The sequence below is a fragment of the Castanea sativa genome, chromosome 1, assembly GCF_040712315.1.
Source record: "Castanea sativa cultivar Marrone di Chiusa Pesio chromosome 1, ASM4071231v1".
Taxonomy (NCBI): Eukaryota; Viridiplantae; Streptophyta; class Magnoliopsida; order Fagales; family Fagaceae; genus Castanea; species Castanea sativa.
In genome coordinates this window covers 17,316,168-17,337,228 of record NC_134013.1, presented here as the reverse complement: position 1 = coordinate 17,337,228, position 21,061 = coordinate 17,316,168, and the positions used below count along the sequence as shown (strand labels likewise).

The 21,061-nt window shown below is 33.9% G+C and overlaps 2 protein-coding genes across 4 annotated transcripts in view; one reads left to right on the top strand and one right to left on the bottom strand.

Annotated features, from left to right (window-relative positions):
• The first annotated feature begins 68 nt into the window (after positions 1–68).
• Positions 69–2,048, top strand: LOC142615841 (protein OXIDATIVE STRESS 3 LIKE 1). Its single transcript, XM_075788701.1, has 2 exons — positions 69–467; positions 1,297–2,048. The coding sequence occupies exons 1-2, from the start codon at positions 199–201 to the stop codon at positions 1,805–1,807; spliced, it is 780 nt and encodes a 259-aa protein (XP_075644816.1). The 5' UTR covers positions 69–198; the 3' UTR covers positions 1,808–2,048.
• Positions 2,049–5,373: 3,325 nt separating this feature from the next.
• LOC142607351 (myosin-15) overlaps positions 5,374–21,061 on the bottom strand; it is a 33,784-nt gene continuing 18,096 nt past the window's right edge. The window contains exons 19-39 of one of the 3 annotated variants that reach the window (XM_075778806.1): positions 20,706–20,766; positions 20,376–20,553; positions 19,124–19,329; positions 17,999–18,118; positions 17,811–17,909; positions 16,552–16,773; positions 15,538–15,677; positions 15,148–15,259; positions 14,885–14,935; positions 14,700–14,789; positions 14,382–14,552; positions 14,037–14,189; positions 10,846–11,025; positions 7,995–8,132; positions 7,073–7,143; positions 6,875–6,974; positions 6,734–6,790; positions 6,591–6,647; positions 6,409–6,489; positions 6,246–6,328; positions 5,374–6,039 (exon numbers count right to left, since the gene is read on the bottom strand). In XM_075778806.1, the coding sequence (XP_075634921.1) occupies positions 5,916–6,039; positions 6,246–6,328; positions 6,409–6,489; positions 6,591–6,647; positions 6,734–6,790; positions 6,875–6,974; positions 7,073–7,143; positions 7,995–8,132; positions 10,846–11,025; positions 14,037–14,189; positions 14,382–14,552; positions 14,700–14,789; positions 14,885–14,935; positions 15,148–15,259; positions 15,538–15,677; positions 16,552–16,773; positions 17,811–17,909; positions 17,999–18,118; positions 19,124–19,329; positions 20,376–20,553; positions 20,706–20,766 (2,494 nt within the window). In that variant the 3' untranslated portion in view covers positions 5,374–5,915. Of the gene's footprint in view, positions 6,040–6,245; positions 6,329–6,408; positions 6,490–6,590; positions 6,648–6,733; positions 6,791–6,874; positions 6,975–7,072; positions 7,144–7,994; positions 8,133–10,845; positions 11,042–13,992; positions 14,190–14,381; positions 14,553–14,699; positions 14,790–14,884; positions 14,936–15,147; positions 15,260–15,537; positions 15,678–16,551; positions 16,774–17,810; positions 17,910–17,998; positions 18,119–19,123; positions 19,330–20,375; positions 20,554–20,705; positions 20,767–21,061 lie in introns of those variants that run through there. The other 2 variants (XM_075778813.1, XM_075778821.1) reach the window with 2 other exon arrangements.

The window sequence follows — 21,061 nt, the reverse complement described above, 5'->3', positions numbered from 1 at the left end:
CAAATACTAATTAATTAGCTTTTATTATTATTGTATATATAGAAAAAAAAAAGAAAAAAAAATAGAATTAGAATAATCATACACACACATACAGGTCTTTAAATAAGAAAAACCACCCACTACACGGTTCTTCTTCTTGTTCTTGTCGTTGTTTGTGTTCTTAGTCGTGCACTTTCAGAAAATAGAAGCTGTATAATCATGTCCATAGAGTTGGATAGTAAAGCAGCTGGAATGTCACGTGGAGGGTCGTCGAGTAGTTTGGCTTTGGAGGATTTGAATGGGTGCAGTCCATGTTCTACTTCTTCAGCATCAGCATCAGCATCAGCATCAGCATCATCATCATCTTCGATCGGGAGGAATAGTGATGTGTCATCGGACGGTGAGGACTGTGGAGAGAATGAAGCACAGAGTTCTTATAAAGGGCCTCTTGATATGATGGAAGCCTTGGAAGAAGTCTTGCCTATCAGGTTTGTAATTTTTCTCTTTCTATTTTTGGGTTTTAAATTTTATGGGATTTTTAAGTTGACTTTTGTTGTATAAAGTAATCTATGAAAGGGGATCTAATATCTTTAGCATATAACCAAGTTACGGGGTTTGAGAAGAACATGAAGATCAGAGTTTTTCATCCTAGTTACGAGGTTAAATTAATGTTGTACCTCATTGTACCAATATATCATATACTTTTTATTATTCTTATTTGCTAAATATGGTGTTCCTTAGCCTTAAGTCTAAATCTATATTTATCAAGCATCAACCAAAAAGATAAAATCTTTAATTTTGCTAACAAACAGAGCATTACCAAAGGCATTGATTGAGCCTGCTTGACCTCCTTCTTTCAGTTCTGCTTTTTGATATGAAAGCCTTCGTTTTTCTGTATCGAAATATGTATACCAAATGCTCTCGAATTGAATCTCATTTTCTATTCAGGATTCTTTCGTGCTTATCTGGTTTTAACTAGATCAGGAACTTGTGCTTTTTACAATACGATATGACCAAGAGATCGTGCTACCTTTGTTTTCATGAAAAATTGGATCAGGAAATGAAAAGGGACAGTATTAATTTATAGTAAATACATACATGTAAAGCTAAAATTGCAAGATATAATCTGACATTTCCACAAAATTGCTAATTTAGCCAGTTTCGATGAACAATCCAGGATTGACAATTGCCAAATACTAAATTTTATGTGGTTTTTTTTTTTTTTTTTGGGCCCAATTGTATGAGATATACAAACTTTACAAAGTTCATCTTATTTGTTTCTAGTTTTCTTATTATGAATTGATGTAATGGTTGCAGGAGAGGGATCTCAAATTTCTACAATGGTAAATCAAAGTCGTTCACTAGTTTAACAGAGGCATCCTCTTCTTCCAACATCAAAGACATTGCAAAAGCAGAAAATGCCTACACCAGGAAACGCAGAAACCTTCTTGCCTTCAATCATGTGTGGGAGAAGAACCGAAATTTACCATTGAAAAGTCATGGGGGTGGGATATCAAAAAGACCACTCAGCTCAAGTCGAAGTACATTGGCTTTTGCAGTTGCCATGAGCAGCAGCAGCTCTGAAAGCATCAGTAACTCAAGTGAAGATTCGATTTCAAGGTCTCCTCCTCTTCCATCTTCACCTCTACCGCCACGGCATCCACAAAGTAGATCAACTAAAAACAGCATACTTTCTTCATCTCCACCGCAACGAAATTCATCAGCTTGGCGTTCATTCTCAATGGTTGATTTACAACAATGTGCCACTTCTGCAACTACAACTACTTCCACTTATCAATTGTGGACTAAACCAGTCATTCCAAATTAACTTGACTTGAAAAAATCTTTTGCCATTCTTATACTAATCTCAATAGAGTTTATAGTAAGGGATGGTGTTCTCTGATCTTTGTTGTCTTCTCCATATTTTCTCATATGCTTTATTATAGTTTTAAAGCTATGGCATGCATTTTCTAACATGGTAACAGAGTTATGATTTCACCTCTCTAATATGAGAGTTATCCTCATATGTAACCTTCATTAATTATGAGAGCTAACCCTCTTTGTGCCTTTGTCTTGTTCTTTCTTTTAATATTGGCGCTTGATTCCATTATTGCCAGACTATTGGAAAGCAATTTGACAGTTAATAGATTCATGTCTTTTTGCATTTAATGAGAAGAATACACAAGATGGAAATAGCATCTGTTGTTTCAGTAATTTGATGAACATACTCTGAAGAAGTGGACAAACTACCATACAGTTGGCCATGTCAAGCGAGCTTAGAGAACATGGAACCAAATGACTTGTTAACGTAAGGATTGGTTGTCACTTCACATATCGATCAATTTTACCAACAAGAAAATGCAAAATCCAATTGGCATGGCTGCCCATTGATGGCTAGGGAACAACAAATTGCAGGGAATTAATGCAAGCGTTAGGTCTCAATGTACAAAACTACAAGAAAGGAAAACCTTGGCACAACAAAATGCTTGGGGGTGGAAAGTGATCAGGTTATATGCATGTTGTAATTATAACCAAAATAAATAAATAAATAAATAGTAATGAAATAAAACAAAATGTGATGTCAATTATTCAAGTCTGTAAAATCTCTCGATATCATAGGTAGCATTAATCAAATTCCTTTCACATTTTGTTTCACTCCTCAATATTATGTTTGATTGGGACAAAAAGAAAAGAAAAATATTATTTTTTCATTATTTAGTTGGAATGAGATAGGAGAGCTTTTGACTGGAATTTGTAGTGTAACTTTGTATTAAAATTTCTTTTCCTCTTCCTTTTTGTGTGTTTGTTTTTCAAAAAAAAAAAAAAAAAAAAAGGAGAGGAAAGAAAATGGGATGGATGGAGTCTTTCAATTGGGTCAACCAGTTTTTACATTGGGGAGAAAACATGAGGGAATTGATATTGAGAATAAAATTACAAAATTACTCATCTACCTTTCCATCATTTCATAAATAATAGTAATTTAATCTTTCCATAGTGACCAAAAGCTTCGATCTTTTACCTTATTTACAATCATAAGATGTGCTAAATGTTAAATTTTATTACAAAATTATAGGTAGAACTAACCCTTGAAAATCGGCTTGCAAAGAGAGGGTGCCCAATACCAAATATTACAAACCCATGGATAGAACTCACTCTTGAAAATCAGCTTACAAATAAACGGTGCCTAAGATCTTATATACACATGTTTAAACTTACAATTAAGTAATGTGGGACACTAAAATCATAACATATTTTTATCATTTAGCACATCAAACACAAAAAATCACCCCCCAAATGTGCCAAATGCAAGAACATTATAATAATAGCAGCATACGGGGAGATATAGTATAAATATTTTGTTATTTTTTATCCAAACTTTCTTTCACCTTTGGGAATTAATTAATAGTTATTCAAACTTTCTCTCTCTCTCTTATATCTTATTAATTAATAACTATTCAAACTCTCTCTTTTCTCTCTTGAATGTCATTGAGAACAACAAAAAAGAAAGAATATTTAAATAAAGTGACAAAAAATAGAATACGATCTGTAAGATGTATTATAAAATAGTGTTAAAATAAATAAACTTTCTTATATATCAAAATAACACTTTTTTTAAGAACGCTTGATGCTAATCTACAAAGAAATTTGTTATAAAATTAGCCAACATTAAAAATCCTACCAAATCTCTATATATAATAATAGATAAAGTTAAGAGAAAATTCAATTAGATTTTAAATTAGAATTAAGTTAGAATCTAATTTTACACCATGTGTCTTATCTAATTTAAGTTTTTAAATTTTTGTGCCAAGTGAGTTAACTCAATGTAAAAATTGAATTTCAATTAAAGTTTAATTTTGTGTCATGTGTTTCATTTAATCTATGTTTTTTAATTTGTGTCAAATAAGTTAATTTAGTGTAAAAAACAAAGAGTCCAATATAACTAAACCATAAAAATATAATTTTTTAAATGATTTTATATTTATGAGCTTTTTTTTGTATAACTAAAAGCAATTCAAGTTTATAAGTCATATATATATTAATAGTTAAAATTAAGAAAAAATCCAATTAAATTCTAAACTGGAGTCTAATTTTACATCATGTGTCTCATCTAATTTTTAAATTTGTGTCAAGTAAATTATTAGGTGCAAAAATTAAAAAGTCTAAATTCAATTAAATTCTAAATTAAATTTTAATTGGAGTTCAATACTTTGCGGATTTATTCCATCTAATTTTTGTAACAAGTAAATTATTGAATGCAAAAACAAAAAAATCTAGATCTAATTATATTCTAAATTATATATATATATATATATATATATATATATGTAAAATTGTGATTATTTTTAAATGTATCATATATATGCACAGAGTTATATACTTATTACTTTAATAGAAAAACTTTAGTGGATTACAAAATTGCCTGCCTACAATTCCTCTAAGCAAAGGATCCCCCTGCTCTATTAGTTTCCTTTAAGCGTGCGCCATTACGAACTCTTGAAAACCTTGCAGAATAGTCCCGTATTCCAACATAAAACTTTAAATTAGAAGTACAAGTGATAGAAACAAAGTTAACAGCTTGCTTATAAATTCCTACCTCTAATGCCTTGATCAAATCAGTCCACTGAGGTTTTCTTGTATATCCCACAATTTCAAATTTTCAAATGAGACCACAGATATGTAAATATCAAAACAATAAAATTAGCAATTGACGAGTCTATTTAGAATTTGCTTATTTTGTTGAAACTGCAAACTTTTTATTGAAAATACTGTAAATAAAAATAAAAATTAACTAAAATAGTACAATAAGACCTATTAATAATATCAAAAAGTTCAATAAAGCCCATGAATAGTAGCAAAAATAAACTGAATAGTAAAATAAATTAACAAAAATAATTGTCAAACATACACCAAGTAAAATATAAAAACACATGCTTGCCTCTACTACTACCTAATGGCCAATTTGGATGGAAGGGAAGGAAGTCAAAAACTAGCCTCTCAACTCCCCTTCCATCCTCTTCCTTCTAAACTGGCCCTAAGACGTGTTACAAAAGCCTATAGTACCTTGAGATGCTATAAAGCAGATAAGCATTTCGTATAAAAACTCATTATGCAATGATCTATGAAAATACATTAAAATCACATTCACTCTAGAACCATGACCCCAGAGTGATCACCTAAGTCCATTAAAAGCACTAAAAGGTCCCAGACTTCCAGCTTAGGAGGATTGCAGATTTACATTACAATACACAAATGCCATTGCTAATGAATTTTATGGATCCAAACTCACCTAAAGACAAGCAAATATGACAAAAGTCCAGTTGTGTTTATGCAGCCAATGTCATCACATCTGTATATGCGAGTACATATGGGTTGAGGGAGGACGGGTGTGGAATATGCTAAAAACAAAATGCCTGGGTTCATAAAAGTGAATGCCCATCCTTAATCGATGGAATAAAGTACATATTTACAACAATAAATGGGTTTTTTTTTTTTTTGCTTTTCTTAAATTAATATACAAAAAAAAAAAAAAAACTCTAGAACGAACTAGAATACAAAATGACACGATTCGGTTGTAAAATATATATATATATATATATATATATATATATATATATATATATATACAAACTTAAATGGATAAGCTTCATGAAAAAAGCATCGGCCTGTTAAGCTCAGAGAACTGTCACCTAATCCCACAATCATGCATTGCAGGCCAAATCAAAAGGTAATAGGGAAGGGTACTAATCAATCCCCAGGAACCACTTTTGCCGACACAATTCAGCAATTCCCATGACTACCCATATTTCCTTGAGTAGGAAGGAAACCTCTGTATCCTATATGTAAAGCACTAATCACTACAGCCCCGGGTATGGCTAAGCCAGGCTAAACAGAATGCATAAACAGCAATTCTTGCGACTTTGAAGCCAGCAGACTGTTTACTTTTGATGCTGGAGGAGAAACTGTGCACAAGGATACTCAGACAAGAATGTTGGAAGTTCAATGTCTGAAGTATCAATAGCAGGAATTGCGATATCTATGTCTTCTGTAGAGAATGGAATGCTGCAAAGAGAAGAATTAAGAAAAATAAATAAAGATATGGGCACAAAAGATATGGAAACCACAACCATTAAAAAAAATGATAAACATTAAACTTGAATAAATAGAAGTTGTACAAAAGCAAGCAATTCCACTCACTAATTTATTCTTATCCATTATTATTCTGGATACACAATTTCCCAAATAATTGAAAGGGGCAAGCAGATTACCTCAGATCATCATCCAACAAGAAGGAGTTGGAGGTCAAATTCTGATTGTCCTTGTCCACATTCTCCCTCATTTGAGCAACCACCTGCTAACCCAATAAGATTTAAAACATATGGGATAACATAACAAACGTTTACTGAACTAGAGCTGAAAAATGCAACTTGCCTCATTTGACACGCTCTGAGTACCATATTTGTCATCCCAGTACATGGTACTTATTCGATAGATTTGCCTAACAGTTAATGCCTGCCCAAGGATCACAATATCAATAAATTAATTTACAATCGAAAACAGATTACAAAAAAAAAAATTCAATAATTAGATGAGCAATATGCAAAAGATAATACCGGACAAAGATCCTGTCTTATCTCGGCCAAAGATTTTTTCCTCTTCTGGTGTATTACCTATATAAATTGCAGTGAAGCATTTAGTGTAATTCCTATAAATAACAGCTTAAAAATACTCCAACAAAAACAGTTATGTCTTATACCAGAAATCCAACAGCTTGTCTTATATAATTTAGCTCATGCCAAGAGGTTCCTGCAAACTACAGTTTGAAAAGGTTCAGGACCTAAAAGCATTGAATTCAGACACTGTAACAATAAACTTGTAAAATAGAGATTTTAGTTACCTCATCTGTAACACTGACTATCCATTTCTCCAATTCTGCTAGGCCAGATTTCACATATTCCCCATTTGAAAATGTGCAACATTCACGTCGCAGCAGAAGACTACCCAAACCAAAATAATAAATAAATAAAACTAAAAATTTCTCAACACAAAAACTTAATAATTATTTGATGATGAAATAGAGAACACTAACAATTACCTGTTGAAAAGTGAGATATTGATGAAAGAAAAAACCTGGGTGATTAGCTTACGTATGAAAAAGGAGGGTACCTGAGTGAGCACTACTTACATCAGAAAAAGAGACAGCGCACTAAGTTCACAGATGGTGCACAATTATGACTTTTTAAAACTAACAACATTTTAGGACCACCTTCAAACCTAAAATCATCTGTCAAAAATTTTAATATCTTAATATAATTTTGGGCACTTCCCCAGCGTGACTCCGACATGCAGCAGACAAACTGCCATATTAAATTACTACCACTCTAGCATTGTCATTTTTAAAATGAAAAATTGACCTAAAAACTATCAATTTCACATTCTAAATTAGAATAAGTGAAAACAAAGGTTTAATTTGAGATGAGGCATACAAGGCATAAGATGCACACATGCATGAAATTGACTTTTTTTTTTCCACAAAATTTTATATGAATTAAACCTAATGTCTAACATATGTATTATGGCTATGGATTTGTTGAACATTATTTTCTACTTCCCACTGTTGTCTCCTAATTTTTCTCTAAGTTTTCTGCGCCAGCATATCTGTGTAGTACCATTCCCATGTCTTAAGTTGATGTCCAGACTTCATAAGGCTGTAATAAACTGCACTATATAATCTCCCCAATCACATAGTACACCACAAAACATCTGGTTTGAATCTACAATAACCATATCCAATCACATGAGCTTTTTAGATCACCAATGTTGTGCTATAAGACTTACTATAAACATGAAGAGATACGATAAATTTATGGAAATTGTCCCCCCCAGCAATTTAAAATAAAATCATGCTCCAGATGTGGCATGTGTTTCACAAATGGTACAGACAAATACAAACAATGAAGATCAGGCAAAAATATTAAACACAATACTGGTAAAAAACAATGTTGCTTTGCACATACATGATTACCACGTAATTGACTCATAAGAGAATCCAAAAATTTAATGATATTGTCCCACTGACTATTAGGCAGTTGCTGAGGAACACCTCCAGGTGATCTAGATGATTTTCCAGCATGTACTCTTGCAGCTTTGGGTGCCTTACCAATAATCACAAAAAAATTATATATAAGACATAACTAAAGACACAAGATTTTGCTGACAAATTCTCATAATCAAAACAAAAGAGCAAAGCCAAGTAAGATCAATGATTATAATGATACATACAATAAAGATTAAAAACTAAGCTTTAAAGAAACTAAGCTTAATACGTTGATAAGAAGATTTTTCCATAAATTACCCAACTTTTATTATAAGTAACAAGGAATTTTATCAAGAAGAACGGGAGCTCTATAAAGAGAGCTTCCTAAAAATTAAATCAAATTAACCATACAATCATCTAATAAAATACAAGAAACACCCTTGATCATGGTGCAACATTCAAATCTAGGAATCACGGGTGCGGATTCAGGTGTGGGTGTGATGCGGTGACTCGGAAATTTTTGAAAAAGTAGGATGTAGGTGCGGCAGGATACGTTTATTAATATATTTTTATTTATATTTTCTATATATTGTTAGGCATATTTTTTCATATAATAGTAAACATATACCAAGAGGAAACATATTTGACAAAAAATTTTACCCTTTTTTTAAACACTTATTTCGGCCCATATTGGACTGATCCAAGGCCTGTTTCGGACCGAATCAGACCGTATCAGGCCAAATCGAGAAAAAGAAAAAAGGTCACAGACGCACGTGAAGCCGCATTCATGGCCGCACGGCACATCCATGCGTATCGGACTCAGGTGCACCGACCCAATCAACGCACCCGTGCTTTCTAGATTCAAATAAAGAACACACAAAGATAGATTTGAGTTAAATTACAGATCCCTCAACTAAAATGTGACTATTTCAATCCTCCCACGTAATACAACTAGGAAACGTGGCCCACACAAAACTGTTACAAAGCCTTCCATACATCTTGAGAGAAACATGTATCAACCACTCATGACCAATATTTTTTTTTTGATAAGTAAAATCTGAAATTAGTGGTTTGACATCCAAGTATGAGCTATACTGCTATAGTCTGTGCCCAGATCTTGTATAGCCCTGATCTTCCTTCTCTCCATGAGGTTTATTCCCAACTTCAACGCTCTACCCTTTTTGATATGATCACCGGTCCTAGTGACCATTCTGCACTTATTGCCTTGTGTAACAGTCCTCGCAGCTCACAAGGGACAAAATAATTGAGGTGACCATAGAGACCGTGGGGGACAAGATTCAAGAGGCAATGGACACTCTGGAAACCAAGAACCTAATAAACAAATGCACAGTGACCGCAACAATCATACAGTAGATTACTTTTGGCATCGCCATGGCAAACCCTCCACAGGTGTAAAAGTCCGAGCAGCTCACAAGGAGGGTAAAATAATGGAGGTGGCCATAAGAGCCCATGGTGGACAAGATTCAAGAGGTAATGGATACTCTGGAAACCAAGAACCTAATAAACAAATGCACTGTGACCGCACCAATCATACAGTAGATTACTTTTGCCATCTCCATGGCAAACCACGCAGGTCTGCGGTCTGCCCATTAGGTCCTCACATAGGATGACTCCATCCCAAGTTCCCAACATCAGGGCAATCCACACTCTCCACTATCGTCCAGGAACAGAGATGATTCCCATACCAATGATGAGTAAGCTCAACTCCTAGCCCATCACAAGCGAGCAACTTCCTCCTCCTCCACAACCACTCTAGCCCATATAAGTAATGCATCCTATTGTCATTTATCCTTCACTTTCAATTCATGGGTCATCAAGTTTGGTGCTACAATGCAAATGATAGGTGGTGCATCAATTCATCTCTAAGTACCATATTATTACATCACCTCAAAGGTTTTTTTTTTGTGACAATTCAATAGTTAGGAATGGGAGATTTGAACCCTAGACAGCTCCTTTAGAAACACTAGGAAGTGTCAATTGGGCTACAAGGCTCTTGGCTACATCACCTCAAAGTATTACTCTAGTTAATGGTTTCTCATCCAAAGTTCAGGCTTCTAATACTACTCATTTCAACTTATATTTAGAAGTCATCATCTAAATATTATGTGGTACTAAATGTAAGATTATGCGGATTTGGTGGGATTGCTGCCTCAGACTTTAAGCCGTTATAATTTGCCCCACCCAATTTTAGCCTTAAGTAACTTTATATGTTTATTCAAGGGATATCTGCCGCAATTCTCACCTTGTTGGTGCGTATGTAAAACGGTGTTCATTGGCAACAACTAATGGCCAATCAACTATGCAGTACATGTCAAGTGATATATTAGAGTCGGTGCACTGTGAATCTTTGCTACCAGGATCGCAAATAAAAAAAACATAAGCTCAGGCTGTATCTCCTTCATTTAAGGTGCTTTGTAAATCCATCATTTAACCAGAAAATTCTGTAGATAAGTTAGCTAAGCAGATCAAGTAACCTATACACCAGGACAATAACAAGTGACAGACATTTTGGACCATTATTTTGAACACAATTTGCACATGCATTGAAGCTGTCACTGAGATTATGTATTAAGCAACCAAAGCTTCCAATCAAAAAAGGGAATAATAATCAAAAAGAAATTCATCTGTCATTATTTAATTGAAAAGTAACAGATACACCCAATGGATTTTGAATCTACAACCTCACCCTGCATGAAGAAAGTGTCATGTGAGCTAAAGCTCATTGGCAAAGAAATTCATCACAGTTGACATGACTGATAGATTTTGGCATATATTGTTGTATATCACGTCTGACTAAAAGAGAAAATTACCTGAATGCATAAGCTCAACAACGGAGATAGTTCTTTCTTCAAATTGTCACGAATCAAACCAAAAATTTTCTCCACACAAGCAGTTAACTGTTGTTTGAATAGTATAGCTGGATATCTTGCTTCTACGTGTGAAATGCCATTATCAAATCCTCCAATATATTTGAGAGGAGATTTCAGTCCCTGACAAGGGAACAAACTACAATCATTGATCTCATGCAAAATTATTCAACATGTACAAAAGTAAAGAGAAACTAAGAAGCAGAGCCACACATCTTTTGCAAGAACAATTTTAAGGCATTAAAAATAAAAATAAAACCTTGCAGAAGTTCACCATTAAAAGTGCACAACTTGCTAAACTAATTGAGGGGTAGAGGGTTGGATTTTGTCGACTGGTGTATCATGTGCCGCAGTAATAGGGAGACGGCGGATCATTTGTTACTACATTGTGAAAAGGCTTATCGGCTGTGGAGTTTGGTGTTTAGATCTTTTGGGTTTTCTTGGATCTTGCCTGGATTGGTTGCGGATACTCTATTCAGTTGGTGGAATTGGCCTGGAAAACATTTGTCTAGCATTTGGAATTTAGCTCCATTATGCTTGATGTGGTATCGTTGGAGGAAGCACAATAGGAGGACGTTCAAGGACATGGAAAGTTCGGATGACTAGCTATTGGCCTATTTCAGTGGCACTCTATTTGATAGGTCTAGGACTTAGGGACTCACCTCTAGTGATTCTCTCCCTATGTTTTTTAGTTCTCTCTTGTGTACTTAGTTTCTATTCCTTTCTTTTTCTTTATACTCTTTCTTTCCCTTTGTATTTTTCTCTCTACCTTATGTTTTTCTGCATAAGGTAGTGTTATTCAATATATATCTTGTGGATTGGTGCAATATGTGCCGACAATATGGAGAGACGGTAGATCACTTACTTCTTCATTGTGAGATGGCTTATCGGTTATGGAGCTTTGTCTTTAGAACTTTTGGCTTGTCTTGGGTTATTCCTAGATCGATCCCAAATTTGCTTTTTGGATGGTGGAATTGGTTGGGGAAGCACTCGTCTCAGATTTGGAATTTAGTTCCGTTGGGCATCCTATGGTGTGTTTGGAATCAGCGGAATCAGCGGACTTTTGAGGATTTGGATAGCACCGGTGATCAGTTGCTTGCTTCTTTTCGTGAGACTCTTTTTGATTGGTCTAAGGCTTGGGGACTCACAACTAGTGACTCTCTCCCTTCTTTTTTTAGCTCCCTTTCTCTTTTGTAGTTTTTCTGCTTTCTTCCTCTTGTTTTTCTAGGTTTACTCTATGTTTTTCATGCATAGAATAGCATTTCGTTTATATTTATATATCACTCTTACTTATCAAAAATATATATATATCTTTATTACCAATAAAGAAAAACAACTTACAAAACTAATGTTAGAAAAATATACAATTCTTTAAGCCTCACAAAGCATGCCATTCAACATACAAGAAAAAACATGTCACTCCATACAAAAAGGATATAAATGAATCACAAACCAAATTCATCAATGATAGAAATGCAAGCTATTAAATAATTTAATAAAATAATGATATTACATAATGGTACAGCATAAAACCATGGGTTTTTCACTAGCCACATCAAAAGTTTAAGTTTCAGAATACTAGACCGACTACACATACCAATTTAACTAGAAAAATTACAAATAAGACAAATCTAAGCCTCTAGCAATGTGTAGTTCCTGAAGCCTAACAAGGTAACCACTACCTAGTACAACTTTCAATATCAACTCTTTCCGGGTCATTACACATCTCAGCACTTGTAGAGACCCAACAAAGGAGCTTGCAATCCATGGAATCTCACATCGCCTAGGGAAGCACGTGGGGATGTGTTTATAAGAAATAACCTCCCTTTAATGTGTCAAGGCCTTTTCCCCACTACTGTGTGCTTTGGGGGAGAACAAAACCGTGAGGGGTATGGGCCCTAAAGCAGACAATATCTACACAGTTGGGGGTGGGGTCATTACATATGGGATTAGTGCCATGCCCTAGCCGGAAGTGTGGGCCCCACACGCGAGGACATATGTGCTCATAAGGGGGGTGGATTGTAGAAACCCAAAAGAAGGGATTGCAATCCATGGACTCCCACATCACCTAGAGAAGCACATCGGGATGTGGTTATGAGAAGTGACCTCCCTTTAAATGTGTATTCAAGGCCTTTTCCCCCAACTGCTGTGTGCTTTGGGGGAGAACAAAACTAAGGGGTATGGGCCTCAAAGCGGACAATATCTTTTTTTTTTTTTTTGATAAGTAAAAGCGGACAATATCTACACAGTTGAGGCGGGGTAGTTACAATAAGTCCCTCAAATAAGACAAATCTAAGCCATTAGCAATGTGTAGTTCCTGAAGCCTAACAAGGTAACCACTACCCAGTACAACTTTCAATATCAACTCTTTCCTAGTCGTTACACATCTCAGCACCTCCCCCCTTACACCCATCCCCCAGTTTTTTTTTTTTTTTTAATTCACTGTTACAAAAGTTGTGATGTAAGGATTTGGTAAATCCCATTTGATAAAAAATATATACAGAAAATAACAAATGAGAAAAAAATTTGCATACTTCAAATTTTTTTTTCAAACGTGATCATACGCCATAAATTTTCTGATGACTTAGTTGAAATTCAATAATTAAAAAAAAAAATCACCAAATATCATAAAACAATAGACCACTTAAAACTTCAACATCTGTTTACCCAACAAGATTCTTTTTCTTTTTCTTTGGGGGGGGGCGGGGGCGGGTGTTGGTGTTTGTAAAACAGACCAGCATAGTAAATGTTATCATAAGATAGTCTACTTTAGCACTGACATGGAAAATAAAAATCTAAGGAAATGTAACTACAAAAGTGAAACGACAGAAAAGCAAATCCATCTCCCTCACTCTCCACTAAATACCCACTCCACACCAACCAAAGTGAGTGTTGACATGTAAATAAAAATTAAATGCACTTGTATAAAAACATATATGCTAAATCCCAAGAATTCTAGGTAAATCTCAAAATATTAAAACATATCATGTTTCCTATAGGATAATAAACACATTAAAGATACAATAGAGAATATGTACTACTATAGAAATAGGTAATTATATTATTTTAAAATAAATAAAATAATGCAACCTTTCTAATATGCAATAAGGTCAGGTTTCTCGACATAAACTCACTTGCCCAACCCTGCTAATCAACCCAGAAGCCCCAGCAGAACGCTGATTTATTGTAGTCAAAAAACCATTGGATCTTAAATTCCTCTGCAGGAGGCATAAAAGTGCAGACGCATTCGACAGCCAGTACGGCAAAGTAACGTTCTCATCCCCAACCTGAAACAAGTTTGATACCAAATTTTACATATCTTTAGAAGCTAATACACAAAATGAATCATAGTCATGATCCAGGATCTACAGAAATTCTAAAGTTCTATATATATATAAAACATAGTATCAATTACGTCAACATCGATACAGATTTGATTATCACAGTAAAAAGGAAAAAAAATGGGAGGATAAAGCCACCTTCAGAACATCATTAATTCCCTCAATTATGAAATTGAAGATTGCTGTCCGCTCAGACTCAAAGGCATGCCAGTGAAGAAGACATTTATATATGATACAAGCTGCCAGTGGTTTACCATCTTTAAACCCCAAATCTTCTTTGATACACCTCGAGAGAAATTCATAATTATCCTGTAAATCACATGATTCACATATGAAATTTTGAGTCTTATGAGTGAAAAATAACATTAACATGCTAATCACCTTGGACTGCTATATTTATTATCAGTCCGAATATCACAGTGAGCTGAAGGCTATAGAAAGAACAAGAGAGAAAACCTGGTGCCTCTCCACAGTTAATTTTGATTGACGTGATTCTGAGAAACCATGTGCAAAAGGTGAAATTAGCTTTGTAGGCGTGGGTGATTCCTGCACCAACCAAGATGGATATCAAAACAATAAAAACCAACACGATGCAATGCAGCTCATATTTTACAGAAGAACTCATAGAGATGATATCTTACAAATACAGGCTTCTGGTCAGTTTGGGGAAGAACAAGTGCACCAGAGTATTTCTGTCCCATTAAGAAACAACAGTTTTACTCAAATAGTACATATCTATAAACAAATAAACACTACTCATTATATTAACAGGAAAGCTCAAATAAAACTTATGTATGTCAGAAAAGAAAATTCAAAACAAAAGATACAACATTGAACCAAGTAAAACCAAACAAACAGTATGTCCGCATATATGCTTCTCAACATGTACAAAAGCAAAGCTTACCTCTGACAATGACTTAGCAAAGCCAGGATGATTGCGGTTTGGAGTCAGGCTCAAAGTTTTTTGACGCAGAACATGATTCTCATCCTCTAAGACGGAGAGCTTCTCCTCAAGACTACGATTACACAAATAAATTAGCCAGCATAAAAAAATCACAACATATGTTGAAACTGAATAAACATAGAGGGAAAAAGTAGTTAACTTTGATCTCAGAAGTCTTTACAAGAAAATTATATAAATACCACAGAACAAGCAAACAAAATTTCCATTTAAAATTCAAATTTTACAACAAAAAAAAAGGGACATTTCATCAAGAACAATAAAATTTGAAATTGAATTTGTGAAAAACAATATTTAAACTACTTTCATTAAATAAAAAAAATTTTAAAAAACCTTTTAACATTCTGTTGAAGGTGAGAACACATGTTTTCAACTTCCCGCAACTTCTCCAAACTATCAGTACTATCCTTTTGAGCATTTACAAGTTCAAGCGCCAGAGCTAAGTTCTTCTTTTCCAAGGTATCCAAAGAATTCTGTCACAAAACAAACACACAATTTTCAGATACCACATCTTACAAAAGTTCTTCAGTTATACCCATTTCATAAAATCTTTGTCTTCCAGTCAATACTACAGTTACGAAGTGGATTCCCATTTCATTATTAATTCTTCATCCAATAATTTAGTTTTAGGCAAATCAAGAAATAAGCATTATCCCCCAACTGATTTTGACCTTCAAAACCCTCAAAATGCCTCCAGTAACATTTAGTGAAAATGTTTTTAATCCATTATTTACTGCTGCAGGAGCTAATAGAAAAGAGCCGATTGTTTGTGAGCTGTTCACATTTGGATTGTATCTCAACTCCTGAACAAAGTCCAATAATGTAAACAAATGGCGGTTTCCATCACTTTCCAATATAAGGATGAGTTAGATGGACATTTTGATGCCATTTTCAAAGGTGACCGATTTTGGTTTAAGTAATCAATAAATTCAATTATACTCAATCATAACTCTTTAATCTCAACTAAATCATTAGTATTCTCTTGCTAAACAAGTCAATATTAAAGACATGAAAGCAAATAGAAATTTAAAAATAATTAAATAATTTTATTAAAAAAAAAAATTTGCCCAGACTTTTTATTAACTGATTCCAACTTCATGCCTGGATCACATGCTATGGGGATAAATATTAGGAAATACAGTTTAAACCATAAACTTATGCCAAGACTTTTTATAGATGTCTTTTAAAATACATATCTCTATAGAAATTAAATTGCTCAACCAAGATCGCCTTAGTCTCAATATGTGATCTTTCAGAGGAAGAACTAATGCAAAAAACTGGTCTAAAAAAATGGACCCCACTAAAGTGACTTGAGTGGAAGAAATCAATCAAAAATACAAGACCCACCTTTAAAAATGCATTTTCCTTTCTCAGCTCTGCCATTCCAATGATCTCTCTTTCCAAAGCAGATTTCCCTTTCTCCGACAATTCCAGTTGATTCTGCAGCACTGCATTTTTGTTGCACTCATTAATTGTTGTCAACTTAGCTGCATCTAGTTCAAGTTTCAATGATTCCAATGCTTTTTGAAGTTTTGACATTTCCCCTGACTTAGACTCATCATGAGAAACCTGCATTCCAGAATACTCCTGGTAAGGATCCAACTTCTAACCAGCCACATGAGGATAACGACATAAAATGATCATTTTTACTTTGAAGTTCAAACATAATAAAGAACAGAAGTTATTTCAAATAAAATGGATTACAAGTGAATAAAAACCTAAATAGTGAACTTTTTGATAATGGAGATGTTGAAATTCAAACTCTCTCACTGTTTACCATGTTTTGAAAAGAGAATACTTTTAGATTATCAACCTTTGGGGTTAAGTTGTATTTCATTCATTTTTTAATACAGCTTCCTGTATACTTGTGTACTGTGCCTCAAAGGTACTACATTCAAGTTTGATAAATTACCAATTATCTTAAAAGCTTAAACTATTAGGAAATGATAATTTTAATCATTTAACCATAATTCCAACACTCCCTTTCACATGTGGGCCTATACTTCTACTTAATAAGTAGGGCCCAACACGAGATTTTTAACACTATAAATGGAAGGTAGAGAGAAGACAGGAATCAAACGCAGTATCTCCTGTTCTAATACCATGATATATTACCAATTGTCCCAATATCTTAAGCTATTAAGAATTAAGGCTCCAACTAGAATTAAGGTTCTGTTTTCCAATTAGGAATTAAGGCTCCAATGATAAATTACCAATTATTCCAAAAAAATTATTATTGGCTAACCCTAGCATTAAGGCTCTGTTTTCCAATTTAGAAAACCATGTGTCTATAACAATAAGCTATGACATTGCCTTTTTTTTTTCAATTCCTGAGCCAAGATAATATAAATTAGCTAGATACATTATTTAATACTTAACATAACATTAAACAATGAAATTTGCATATCCAATGTATGTTAGGAAAACCCCAACCAAGAGGTCATTTCCTATTACTTAAACAAGTGTAACTGTTGAAGCACCAACATACATTTGACACCAGCAGAACAGGAACAGGAGTTTCCTGATACCGACTTTCCAAATGCTTTTAATAGAAATCAATAAATAACTCATCCAAAATAAAACTACTGAAAAAAAAAAAGTATTACCCGCAATCTTTTTTCAAGCTGCAACCTCCACGTGAGGTCTTCTAACTGCTTCTCAAGTTTACTTTTAGCTAAACGTAAGGCACCAGCTTCATTAGCCTCCTGCAAAAAGTGAATGAACAAAATGCTCATGACAAAGAACATTTGATGTATGTCATCACTCCATAATCAATAGCACAATTTTTTCTCACTTGTTTGCGCCTCCGGAGCTCTCTTTTTGCCAGTTTTTGCCTCCAAAGACATTGTATTGCTATGATAGAAGTTTGACGGTGTCGGAATATCATGCGAACCTTGTGCATCCTCCAGCGAGCCTTAAAATAAATATTACATGTCCAAACACAGCCTCAAATTTAGAAGACAAACGTACAATTATGTACATATTAGAGATGGAAAAACAATATAAAGACAACTTTTCCAGAAATCGTCGAAGTTTACTACAAGTCACATGCACCTAATATATATAAATAATATTTCACTCAAAGTCACATGGCATCACTTTGTTTAAGCATTTCCCCTCAATGGATTTACACAATGGATTTTTTTTAACTTCCATGATAAAAATTTAAAAAAAAAATTTGAAAGTATAGGGTTTAATTTGAGACCAAGTACAATTCATGATTTGTTTTGTATCAAGTGAAAAAAGAAACATATCCGTATTGTATCATGTGAAAAAAGTAACACATCGTAGATACATATCAACTATGATAATGAATCATATGATGCACAACAACTTATCATATGAAACAGCATTTATAACAAATATAGCCTTTACATATGTATATCTATAACTTTTTCAATGAATTTTATTAGGTGTTTGTATCTTAAGATAAGAAACACAATATGAAAAAATAAAAAAATCGAATCACGTTTTGACAACTATTTTTGAGACTTCTAAAAGTGTGGGGTTTAATTTGAAACCACCTCTAAACTATGGGGTTAAAAATGTAAATTAGCAAAATAATGGAACAGAATTATAAACACCAAATATTATGGAGCAGAAGTGGTAATCTTTTAAAATCAAACAATTCATAACTATCAATATAGTGGTGAAGGAAGCTTTAATGACAATTATAATAACTAGGTAAAACAGAATTTTATTTTATTTTTCATAATTAAACTATTCATAGCAACAAATACAGTGGTAAGGGAACAGTGCTAAGAAAGTAACAAAAAATATCATAGTTAGGTAAAATAGACTTTTATTTATTAAATATATATATATATATATATATATATATAATAAATAAAAGGATATCCCAATTCTTGAATGAAAAATTCTACCACAGAAAAGATCTACATCTCCATTTTAGGTTTACCTGAATTAGAGTTGCAGCTTTATGTCTCTTCCCTTGCAAAAATCGTTGACGGATTGTGAAACCACGAACGTTGGACTGTATAACAATAGCAGCTGAACATAGTTTCATATAAGCACAACTTAATAACCACCTGCGCACATATTTCTGTATTGAAACAGCAGCTGCTGTCTCCCGTTTTGCAGCATACACCTCTCGAGCGAGGCATCCTGCACAAATATAAGACATTAGGAATGAAACGAAAAATAAAAAATAATAATAAAAAAAAATAAAAAAACCCATCTAAGAATGCTTATGTGACACTATGTAAAGCATTTCACTCCAACCCACCCAATGAATCTAGAAGGAAGAGTTTTCCCCAACTCTACCTCCTAGTGAATTCGGTTCCACAATCCAAATACATGGGGAAAATATCTTTTCAAAGGAACGGGAAACCTTTCAATAGCTACATAAATCAAATTTTTTGTTTCACCTAGAAAATGCTATCTTTTCTTCACCCATCTGTCACGTAATCCAATAGTGTTCGATTAGACAGAAACATATTTGATAAATAGTGATAACTCTAGGATGGAGTACCAGAACACATTCAAAAAATTCATTTGATAATGAACTATTGGTTCTAAGCTATCTCTGGAAATAAATAAAAAATTTGAAGTGCTGCTCTTGTGTAGTCGTGATACATCAATATTTAAACAGTGGGACAATCTGTTTGGGAAGTAAGAAGCCCCTTTGGAATCTCTTCATCTACAAATAATACTAGATGTCAAAACCAAAAGATGTGTAACATAAATGGTGGTCACTTGGTACTAAAGGTAAACTCAACATTTTGGAGACAGAAATGGTGCACTGTAACAATAACTGGAGGGGTGCACTGTCATCATTTACATGAAGACATGGTATGGGGCTTAGTGACAGTGGTAATGGGCAGCTTTAATCCCTTTAAAGGATTTAAACCTAACACAATAGTTGAAAGGAAGAGGCCAAAACATGAATTCTGTCTTGGGTTCCACAAAACTTTGCAAGCCTTACCACTTTTTACAGCAAACTTTACTAGCTCCACTTTCAACTTCTTGCCACATACTGATGAAGCCCATGCTAAAAAGGTTTTCTTTTCCTTTATTTTAGTTTATTGAATGGGGGAAAAAAAAGAGGGGGGATTTTCTAGGTATAAAATCCACTTAGGAAAACTTTAAATCTGTGTGTAAAAGAGAGATAAATCATATCAAAAAATCAAACTAGAGGAACTAAACCGAACCTCTGCAGCATGCTTGGAGAGCAGATGCAGCAGTCCTTGTTGAAATAAAATCTCTGCGTGCTATAAATGTTCGGAATTGACGCTGAACACACTTTGCAGCATTGTCCAAAATCTCAGCCCGCCGGGAGTCTAGAATGCCAATTTGACCAGCCCTAAGAAATACTTTTGTCCTTCCCAACTGCAAAAGAAATGAACAGAAATTTGACTTAGGTTCTACTCAACTGTGAATGAAAAGAACAGATATTTGGCTATATTTAACCAGGTGCACCACATGTACACAACAAGAGTATTTCCAAAACAGCTTCAATATTAAACTTTGAGGAAGCCCACCTGAAAATTCTCAAGCTTCAGTTTTTGCAGAATTTTCTCCGTCAAAGCTTTTTCATCATAACTGTCAACAGATAAAAATATTTTTAGAAGGAAAGTAAACCAGCAAGAGAGAGAAATGAAAGGATAACATAAAAATAAAGATTTGCTAGTTTGTACAAGAATAACAAAATATAAAATAAAGATAGTATACAAACGCAAATAAAACTGCCTAGAGATTCATTGAAAATACTAGTAAGAAGTCCCAATAGTCATATACAAGACAGAATATATAAATTAGGGAATACAAACATTTTCAGCCAGTTCAAGGTTTTCAAAATATGTTTTAACACTTTTGATATAAAAGAAGGAATAAAAAA

Excerpts from the sequence above, each read along its gene's own strand:
- LOC142615841 (XM_075788701.1), top strand. The coding sequence starts at position 199 with ATGTCCATAGAGTTGGATAGTAAAGCAGCTGGAATGTCACGTGGAGGG. Across the intron at positions 468-1,296 it reads GAAGAAGTCTTGCCTATCAG|GAGAGGGATCTCAAATTTCT; the intron begins GTTTGTAATTTT and ends TAATGGTTGCAG.